This window comes from Strix aluco, chromosome 1, assembly GCF_031877795.1.
Source record: "Strix aluco isolate bStrAlu1 chromosome 1, bStrAlu1.hap1, whole genome shotgun sequence".
Classification (NCBI taxonomy): domain Eukaryota; kingdom Metazoa; phylum Chordata; class Aves; order Strigiformes; family Strigidae; genus Strix; species Strix aluco.
Window position 1 is genome coordinate 152,064,019 of NC_133931.1, and position 10,830 is coordinate 152,074,848.

The 10,830-nt window shown below is 41.2% G+C and overlaps 1 protein-coding gene across 7 annotated transcripts in view; it reads left to right on the forward strand.

The window, feature by feature from the left end:
* The window catches only part of FYCO1 (FYVE and coiled-coil domain autophagy adaptor 1), a 53,321-nt gene extending 43,671 nt beyond the window's left edge, over window positions 1-9,650 (forward strand). For 5 of the 7 annotated variants that reach the window (XM_074840316.1, XM_074840389.1, XM_074840324.1 and 2 more), the window contains exons 15-18: window positions 1,433-1,528; window positions 3,391-3,601; window positions 4,872-4,981; window positions 5,769-9,650. In XM_074840316.1, coding sequence (XP_074696417.1) covers window positions 1,433-1,528; window positions 3,391-3,601; window positions 4,872-4,981; window positions 5,769-5,844 — 493 coding nt within the window. In that variant the 3' untranslated portion in view covers window positions 5,845-9,650. Of the gene's footprint in view, window positions 1-1,432; window positions 1,529-3,390; window positions 3,602-4,871; window positions 4,982-5,768 lie in introns of those variants that run through there. The other 2 variants (XM_074840353.1, XM_074840382.1) reach the window with 2 other exon arrangements.
* Window positions 9,651-10,830: the final 1,180 nt, after the last annotated feature.

Sequence of the window (10,830 nt, forward strand, 5' to 3'; positions counted from 1 at the left end):
ACCAACATGTACTATGTCATTCCTACATTGCATTTAGCAGGTAGTGGTTGGTTACAGCTCAGGTTTTGGCACTGAGTCACAGCTTTGAGTCTTCCCTGCAGGTCACAGCTGTCTCCTTAGGGTATTAACAATAGTGGTGTGTCTCTGAAGAAGTCAAAAGTTACCCAAGAAGCTACAGGAATAAGAGAACATGAATTCCACAGATAACAGTGTTTTATGAGTTCAGGAAACATGTGGACAGTGGGTGCAGTTTAATTTGCAGTCGTAACAGTAAATTCTTCCTACTTCCAACCAATAGTGTCACTCCACTAAATTCAGGCATGGTTGCCTGTGTTGACACAGTATATTCAGATGCTGCTAATGACCAGCTAAAGGTGCTGTTACCTGGAGATGTTTTCTCCTGCTCTTTTACTCAGCAGTGCTGCTTGTAGAGCAAGGTCCTGTAGGATTTAAAAGAAAATGCTAAACCGTGCATTGGTTTTGGGAATTGGTCTACAGAATGTGGCAATTATGCCCTTGCTACATGATTACACCTGATGGTTCAGAAGCACATATAAGTGATATTACTTTTTATTAGGTTCCACTGTTTTTTGGAAGGAACCAATCAGTTGGTTCCCTGTATTTAAGAATTCTTGGCATTTTTCTGGGAATGACAGCCTAATTGTCTCAGTTATCAACGTGGTGAGATGCAGAGAAGCAAAGTAAGTATCCATTAGAGAAGCTCTAATTAGTTGAAAACTATCAGCATTTGTTTACTGACTCTCAAACTCATCCTCCTCTCTGTGTCCCAGCCCTGTAATTCATAGCTGGTGCTACTCCAGTGTTCACCCAGAGCATGCACCCTTTTTGAGGTAAGGAGTGGATGGCAGGTTCTTCCATCTACTTCCTCTGCTCTCCTGGACACATCATGGTGGTGAGGAGGCATCCTGCTTTGCCATCCTGTAGCAGCTAACTGAAATGTCCAGTATTTCTTGTAGTAGTGATTCTACAGCGATAAAATATGTTTTGTGTACCATTGTCAGAGATTAAATCCAGGGCAAATGTCTTATCCCTGTGCAAGCTTTAAGGGACAAGTCCAGACTGTTTTGCTTGTGTCTGCCCTCCATGAAGATTTCCACCTGCCAGGGAATCTTTAAAACCTGGCAGTGTCTCAACAGGGAATTTATCTAAGACTGTTGAAGAGATGTTGTGGATGTATGTATTCCTCTTAGCTCATGAAACCAGGATAGGAACAGTTTTACATTTGTGCACAGTCATTAGCAGAATGGGGCTGCAGTTTTGCCCAGACAGTTTTGTCACCAGACTATGCAAATTCTAGAATTTGGTTCATGACTATGAAAATATTTCTATTTTAGGAAGATATCAGCATGCAGATGGTATTTCACCCCATACTACTCAGAGAATCATGGCTTTCTTTTTTTTCCTTGGCTAGAAACAGCACGTGTAATTCTTCAACCTTTGAAGAATCAGAAGAGTGGCAAGTTGCTCAAGATGCTGAGATATGCTTGTTGAAGTCAGGAGAAATCATGTAAGCAGAACAGTTTTATTACTACCAGACTGAAAGAACGAGCTCAGATACCAGCTATGTGAGCACAAGTCTTGCAGACTCCTGGAAGAGCTGATCGCTTGTAGCAGAGAGTATAACTCAACTAAACAGAGCAGCAGCAATGAGCCAGATTCTCTCTCTTCAGTCCTGCAAAACTTTAGTGCATGTGGGGAATAAGAAGAAAAGATTTGGGTCCACATCACATCAGACGCTCCTTCCTGTTCTTATTGCAGGAGGTGCTGTGAACAGGAAGGGGGCTTAGAGAGAAGGCTGTGTAGTTCTAGTAGTCTCTGGAAGAAACAGCAAGGGAAAATCAAGGATTGCTGTGCGAGTCAGACCTTTGTCACAGGAAGGGAATTAATGGCCTTTTTGAAGCATGTACCTAATATTTATTGGTAGCCCCTACCTACTGCTTCGCAGAAACCGTCTTGCCTGCTCTGATTGATATATGCCATAGCATAAAATATTCAGCTGCGCCTCTGCTCAACCTCTGTGAACCACGTGCACACAATTCTCTGCATGTATCCTTTTCAGAAATTAAGTTATGTGCAGTAGCGATACAGCATGTTTTCTTGCACAGCTAATAAGGGAATCTGATGCACGAAAATGCCTGTGACTTGGGAAATTCCCCTTTGCTCACTCTCTCCTTAAGCCTAGCTTTGAAATTTTGGCTCAGTTATGGGGAAGGTTTTAAACTTTTGACTGCAGAGAGATAAATTAGTCCATGTTTCAACACTGTTGCTGCTGTTCAGAGAACGAGGCAAATGAAACAGTAACTAAAATCATAGCTGGACTGTGGGCAAAATTAAGAGTGATGGTTAGTTTATTAAAATCAAAGATCACCTGAGACACCCCAGCAGTTACTTCAGCTAAGAGGGAAAAGTGTCAAGGTAAGCAAAACTTAATATAAAGCTTTGTCTCTAGCCAGAGTACAATAGTTATAGCAAATTAGCTGTGATCACTAACCACTGTGTAGTCATGGTTGGAAACTGAAGTCCTTCATCATGGTGACTATGTGATATCTTCTGGTAAATGTGCTGATCTTTGATAGCTACTGACAAACATATCACAGTACTATGTTTTACTGTGAGCTCATTGCTTGGGAAACAATTTATTTGGCCTAAAGAGTGATTTGTTAGTTCAGTTTTAGCTAGGGTAATGGAGGTGAGGTCCTCAGCTCTTAAAAATGATAGGTTTCCCCCAAAGAAAGCAAGCAGCATTCTCCTGTTTAAGGCCCTCACTGTTTACAGTCTGAAATAGATATCAGAATGAGTCAGGCTAATCTAACGCTTCATGACAGGATCATCTGGGTGCTAAGAACTTCCTTTTTAATTGGAAGTACTTTGAGTCAGTTTTTATGCAGCTTGCTTACAGACCAAGCTGTAGCATTAGGTGCTTCAGAGGCTCTAGACAGAGCTGCTGTTCACATTCTACCCATCTGTCCCCTCTGTACTGCTGATCCCTATTTCCTGTACAAATGATATCTAGAAAGGTAAATCAGGTGACTAATTTTTTTGTTGTTGTTTAAAAAGAACAGTAGAGGGCAGCAGACTCTTTTTTTTTTAATCATAGTAACTAAAAAGCTTTATTCAAGCACTAGATTTTTTCTAGTGAAAATGAAGTAAGTATGTAAATAACATCCACATTTGCCAGAGCAGTGAAAGTGCTTGGTATCATCCATCTTTTCTGTAGTTCTTGCTTTCATCCAAGGCTGAATTTTCCTGCATCTTGTGCTGGTGTGGTGTCTACCTTAAATAGATGGAAAATAAAAAGCAGTTATTATTGTTTCTGTCTGAGTAGTTACATTGGATCTCTTCAAGTAATTGTATTTTTCTTCCTCACAGGATCAAATTACCCCTTACAGTGGAAGAGATCTTAAATTTCGGGGAAAGTAACAGAGAACTGTTCATTAAATCCAGCACCTACAGTATCATTCCCATCACTGTTACAGAGATGGGGCTAACAATTAGCTGGATCTTTTCATCAGACCCTAAAAGCATATCCTTCAGTGTCGTCTACCAAGAATCCGAAGACACACCACTGGATCAGTGCAAAGTAAGACCTTTGTTTCCTCACTACCTTAGAGATTGTAGTACGCTACAATGAGCCGCCTAGAGGAATCAGCAGAAGGACTCCACAAGAGTGCCAGTTGCATTAAGGACTTCTTTCTCCAGTTAAGCTACAGTTCTGAAGGCAGAGCTACATCTTTAATTATTTAATGTTGCCTGCAAAAGTTGAGTTGAAAATCACTGTAGCTTCTATTGGTCGCATCTGAAATTCACTCACTATTATTAAGCAAAAATAAAAGTCCAAGCCTTCAAAATTCTTCCTTTTTCCCTCCTCAATATTACTTAATTTGTAAGCTGCTTTGGGATGATTTTGCCAGGCTCTTAAGCAGAGGCCATAAGGAGACAGATACATTAATTGGGTTACCTGCATTTCTTACAGTGAAGCATATGTTTAAGTGCCTTGCTGGTGTGCAAAATCATGTTGCCAGTGCCCAAGGCACCAATTTTTATACGCACTGTCCATATTTCATGAGGATTATGGATTCAGTGAATCTATCTTACTCAGCTCATTGCAAAATTTTAATGAAGACAAGGCAGCTGCTGGTTTAACCCACTGTGGTAGGGGGACCCCTAAGGCTGTGATTTCACCAGGGGAATAAAACGTTTGTTTAGCATGTGTTAATTCACTCCAGGGTAACTAATTCCATGTGAAATCTCCTTTTTTCTTCAACTGAAGGCTGAAGGAGGAGTGAATGTTGCTTCTATCTTGATATATCTGTTTGATATAACTTGGAGTTTTATAGGGTCATCCTTGATCTACATCAGCTGCTGTTCTGACAACTGTCTCTGCTAGGGTTTTATGGTTACACAAAGTTTTGCTGTAAACTTAGGTAAACAATTAAGATTTGCTGAGAAAGTTTATTTTTTAATATAGGGAGTGTAAAAGCATATAGTAAAAGACATATTTAGATAATCCTGCTCTTAGATATATTTGTATAGATTTAATGTAGCATTGCTGATCTTAGTAAACTTGCTTAGATTAACATTAAAAAGATCAGGATTTGATTCTATCTCTAAAGCAGAAATTTATAGTCATAGCTTAACGCCATAAAGAGGTTGTCAAAGGAAAACAGATGTCTCACTGAGACTTTAGTTTGGGTGTATTTTTAATGGTAATCAGTGAAAATAAATAGTTTTGCAGGCACATATGCACTTTGGCAGTTTCAGGATGGCTCAAGTCTAAATATTTTTCTGAAGGCAAATGTCAATTTATAGGGCAAATAGCAAGTTTCATTTTGATTTTTATTGAATTTCAGGTTCTTATTCCTATGACCCGCTGCAACTCTCATAAGGAAACTATCAGAGGACAGGTGAAAGTCAGAAACTCTGGAATCTACACACTGATATTTGACAACACATTCTCTAGGTGAGTAGAAAAGGTGAAATAAGCTTGAGTTTACAGATGATGGAAGTAATCAGATGTACCATTATTCTGCCATTCAGAAATAAGTATGTGAAATTGGTCCTGGCTTGCCCAAAGATCTTCTGCCTGAATTCTGGTTCTTGTTCTTTTTGGGTTTTTTGTTCACCCTATAGCAGAATTCCATTCTTCTGTCACAACCTCTGAGAAGGTAAACAGAAGCAAGCAAGTAATTTGTGACTCCTTCTAAGACGGTTTAGCCAGGATTGTTATCTTATTAACAACAGACCTGACAGCCCTTGCACAGGCATACTTCTTTTTAAGTGCCAGTCTTTTTTTTTGCCTGAGTATAAACTGAAAGATTGAATCACAGAATCATCTAGGTTGGAAAGGACCTTGAAGATCATCTAGTCCAACCGTTAACGTAGCACTGACAGATCCCAACTACACCATATGCCCAAGCGCCATGTCAACCCGCCTCTTGAACACCTCCAGGGATGGGGACTCCACTACCTCCCTGGGCAGCCCATTCCAATGCATAACAACCCATTCTGTGAAGAAATACTTCCTAATATCTAGCCTAACCTTCCCTGGCTCAACTTGAGGCCATTTCCTCTTGTCCTATCACTTATTACTTGGTTAAAGAGACTCATCCCCAGCTCTCTGCAATCTCCTTTCAGGTAGTTGTAGAGGGCGATGAGGTCTCCCCTCAGCCCAGAATATACTTTTAAGGCTTCCTGTCTAGTTGACTTCAGCTAACGTGATTATCTTGCTCTCTTTTGTTTCTTCACAGGTTTATCTCAAAAAGAGTGTTTTATCACTTGGCTGTTGAGCGACCAGTCATCTATGATGGAAGTGATTTTCCATAGCCTTGAATATACTGTGTTATTTTTAATTAAATTTTTAAGAAATGCTATTATTTATGTACATGTAAGCATTATGATTACCACTGTGTTTGAAGACTTTGAAACTATGCAATATCTATAATGCACTTAGAAAACATGTATACACTAAAAAACAGAAGCCTTTTTAAGAACACTAATGGTTCTGTACTGTGTACAGATTGCTCAAAAGCCATGTTGTTTGATTTAACAGGTCAAATAATGTTCCAATCAGATATTTTCAGTGGAGAAAAAAATAGGTGTGAGAGTATCTAAATGCAAACTGAAATTCTCTACTGAAAATTTAATTACTTTTCTTCCAAAAATATCCTTCAAAAGGAAACTTAAAGAAAAATGCATAATTTTGTTGACCTCTTCAGGGGTGTAAACATAACCTCTGCTCTAATGCTCTTACAGTCAGAACAACTATGCAATACTCCAATCTTCACAAGCATATATTGTAATCCATCTAGAACTTTTTATCTTTTCCAGGTTTTATAAACAGCAAACATAGGGGTTTTTTACATTTTGGGCTAAGATTTGGTAAGTCTTAACTGGCTTTTACAAATGCTATGGTACTGAATACCAATTACAACACAAAGCAACAACTCCTTTCACTTTTGCTCACTGCACTCTGTAAGTTGATCCACTGAAACCAGCTCTTATGGTGAGTACCAGTGGCAGAATCAGGAGTATCATTTGTAGAATAAAGTTAGGAAGAGGAGCATTCCTTTTTCCTGCTTTAGCACCTTAGTCATCAGCATTCACAGGAAAGCACAGTTTCTGAGGAGGTCAGCAGTGTCTCACTCTTCTAGACCATGTGGAAGGTAGCAATAACGTTTGAATTGGTCCATCCGAAGCTCATCCAAAACAGAATGCATATCCAGCCCTGATGAGCTCTCCACCTGGTGTTAGCGTATTCTATCCCTTTCCTAACCCTTGCAGTTGCCCTAGCCAACTGCTAGCTTTCCATCTTGGATTTGGGAACCAAGCTGGCTGTAAACACTGCCTTTTAAGGAAGACTGGGTTCTCATTTATACAAAATTTCCATGCAAACCATCTGCTTTCTATATAGAATTTCAACTTTTCATCAAAATATCGGAAAGCAGATTTTTCTCTTTAAAAATTCCTATCTTCTGATGGAAAGGCAAAACATTTTGGCAGGAGAAAAGAGAAAAGCTCTTTCTCTCAGCCAACCCTCCTTGTCATTTTAAGTGTGTCTGATTTCTAATGTTAAAGTTCTCCCAAGGAAATCTCAGACCTGGCAGGTTTTAGTGCAGCAGGTGGTAGCAGACCAGCTCAGCCTGCTGGGAGCCCTGTAGACTCTTGGTGGCAGCTGTAGCTATGCAGGGGTCATGGTGGGAGACAGAAAGTAAAAATGAGAGGAAGGAAGAAAAAAGGGCAGGCACAAGCTGAAGCAGATGATTTAGGGGAGGGGAAAGAAAGTGTAGGGGCAAACTTGGAAACCTAAAAACAAGGGCAGGGAATTGAAGGGATCTGCTCAACTAGGGAAGGAAGTCAGGAGAGTCCACCTGGTGTTTATGTGTTGCTGGTCCAATCCATTACCCATAGAAGATCTCCTTCTACAGCAAAAGGCTGGCTGTTTAAAAGATGGAGATCACAAGACAAATGTTGAACATTTATGTAGTAGAACTGAGGTAGAGGGAAATTTCTGATTACAGGAAAGAAAAGAATACTGCAGATAAAGCTAAAGGTTGCTAATCATTCATTCCAGTTAACACTGTATAAATACAGTGATCTTGAAAAAGATTGTGAAAGAATGACTGCCCTTCATGGAGTACCTAGGCTTTAGGTTGTGTGTACAGGGCTTTCTGACAGAGCAAATTGCTGTCTGGGTGGCATCAAGCTGAAATCCTTTTCAGCTAGGATGTCTGGCTCACTGATAGCTTTCCCCTTCCCTTCAGACGCCTCTTCCCAGTACTGGTGGTGTGCTCCCCAGCTGCTGTCAGGCAGAGGGGTCAGCGGAAGGTGCGAGCCAGTTTACTCCCCCTCCCGAGGGAACAGGCTGCAATGCTGTTAAACCCTTACCTGGCTGTGTGCATGAAAATGAGATGGACAAGAGGCTGAAGTGGGCAATAAACAGGCAATAAACGGCACACAGATCAGTTCATGAATTATAGCATATTTCAGTGTTGAAGCTATGTTTTATATTTAGTTAGGTAAGAAGAGATTATTTATTGCTTAAAAATGGAGTACTGTGTACCATATGCTATCCAGTTTCACTGAGCTGTTACTGAAGTCTGCTGCAGTTTTCCTTTAAGCTTTTAGGTGTGGTTTTTAAAAGCATTTTGCTGTTGTTTTAGTTAGAATACTAATCTTACTAGAGTATCTTTCTTAAAATGCCAAATGTAAGGTAAAGGGACACTGTCAAGTATCTTGGGCCAAAATATGACAGCTCTGCTCAGAAGTGTTTGAAATATCTCCATTCAGTGTTATTTGACAGACTTGCTTCTGGATTTCCTCTCTACATCCCGGTTTTTTTCATCCTGTGGCAAATATTTTTAAGCCACTGTTTATATAACTCTTAAAGTAATTGACTCCATCTAGTAAGCCAGAAGTTTCCCTTACAGTCTTTCATGTAGACAGCCCTGAGGCTGGCTGAAGCATATGTTTGGGAGGAGTGGAAGAAAAATACTGGATTGTTTTTATTTAAAATTTGAGTCTTTATGGTACCTTTTCTTCAGGTTTTCCTGCCCCATGAGAGTAATTTTATGGCTGTTTTTCTCTCTGAAAGAGGACTGAGAGTGTGAGCCAGAACCTGTAGAAAAGAAAAGGTTTACTTCTAACCAAGGAGAGTATTTGAGAAGAGGAGAGGAGAGTGTTCAGAAGAGGATATACTCAAACTGGTGAGGTACAACAAGTAGACAGGAACTGTACACGAATCCCATCATGTCACCTAAAAGGGAATGTTTTACACCTCAGAGGCTGTGCAGAGAAGATAGTAAAGAAGCTGTCTTTGCTTGAATGTCCCAGACGGTTTATTGCTAGATCCATGGAAACCCAGGACTTAGCTCAAGTGTAGGTTTGTGCAAGAGGTTATTTCATTCAAGCACCTTTTACTGCCATTCAGAAAGCTCTTGTTCATGTGAGCTGTGCCAGGGACACTGATAAATCTGTTTATTTACAGGCACTCAGGTGATTTCTTGAATTTGGCCTTTTATTATCCACAGCAATGCAATTAAGGGAAAACAAATATTTAAAATCGATCATTAAGTTAATTTAAGGGGATATCACACTCATGGGACAAAGAGAGTATACATTGTGGTCAGTATAAGCAATTGGATGTTTTTTCTAGGTGCTGAAGCAATGGAGGGTAATATCTTTTTGTTATACAGTGATTTATGCAGAGGAAAGAACATAGTTGCTTTAAGAAAATGACAGTGTTCCTTTACTCAACGTTTCTCAATGTTGCTTTATGAAAAATCACTAAGATGTATTGCACAAGAGTGTACCACGTTACAAAATAGCAAAGCTACAAAAGCCTGACTTTGCTCCTTTTTTAAAATTGAAATTGCACTATAGTTTTAACTATGCTCAGTCACTGAGATTGTAACTTGTTCAGAAGCATCTTTTGGTCTTAACTGCCAAAGAATTGCAAACCCCGTTCACATCAAATTTTACGCTGCAGATAGGGGAAAAGGAGGTTTATGTATAACAGCGTCTGTACAGTTACACAGGTGTAGACGGTTGTGTACTGGAATATTTCTTGATGCTTTTTTTTTCCCTTTTTTAACCTCAGGAATTAAAAAAATAAAATTCTATATCATTGAGAATGTGTGTCCCTTTTCTGCCTTGTAGAGATAGCTTTGTCTAGAAGGTAAATCAGATATTTGTATGATCTAAGCAGGAAGAAATTTTACAGAACAAGGAAAATAGAAAATGGTTTGTCATGCTGGTGGAGAAAGGCCATGTCTGTACAGTCCAACAGAGCAGCAGCGGACATCCTTAAATAAGTACGAAGTGAGACAGTCCCTAAGCCAGAGGAAATGTCACTGTGTCCTGGTGGCTCGGAGCGCCCACTCCTCCTCCAGCAAGAGCAGAGCCCCGTGGCTGAGAAGCACCTTCACCCACATGTGCTTCCCCTCTGAGGTAAAAACAAAGCAGCCTCAAGGACAGCAATTACGCTCACTGTCTGTCCCCCCGACACGGCTGTCTGTCCCCCCGACACGGAGCAGCGCTGTCCTTCAGCTTAGGGATCCCATCTGGTTCTCCCCAGGTCCTGGCCGGCTCTGAATGCCTGGGTTACCTCGCGTGGCTGGGGGAGGGCAAGAAGCACTGTGTGGGTTGCAGGCACTCTTCATGTGTCGCCTCTTGAGTTTGCAGCTGTAGTCCCAGCCCTGGGGCACGTGGTAAACACGTAGGCTCGTCTGAGGTGCCGGGGTTATCCAAATGGGGTCAGGAGGACAACGGGCCCCGTCGCAACCAGTCATCGCTTCTTTTTTCAGTTATTTCTGTTTCCTCACAGGAGTTTCCTGCTGGGGGGGGGTTGCTGTGACACTTCCCGTCCCCACGGTCCCACAGCAGCAGCACCAGCCCCTGCTCCACGCTCAGAGGCTTCTTGCTGGGACAGTCTCCAGTGAAGCCTAGCCCCCAGGACAAGGGACCTGCAGTACACGTGTAAGTGACCGTACCTTGCTGTACAACAGCTCACAGAGGCGGCTGTAGCTGTTGAAAGCCTTTGTGTACATCTCTAGTAATCCATGTTTAGCCATACTGGACAACATCTCCTCCCTTCTTTGGTGCTAGGGGCAAGGCTCTCCCAGCCCTAGGGTCTTAACCCACCTGTTTCTTGGCCTGTGCCCCAAAAATTGGCCTTGGCACACCCAGTACGACATTTTGCTGCGGGGACCATGTGAAGCTGCCACGAGAGAGTGGTATCCTTTCCATTAGTCCTTGAAATGACACAGGGATGCTTTGAAGTCCAAATATAAGGTTTAAAAATGTATGTGGCCC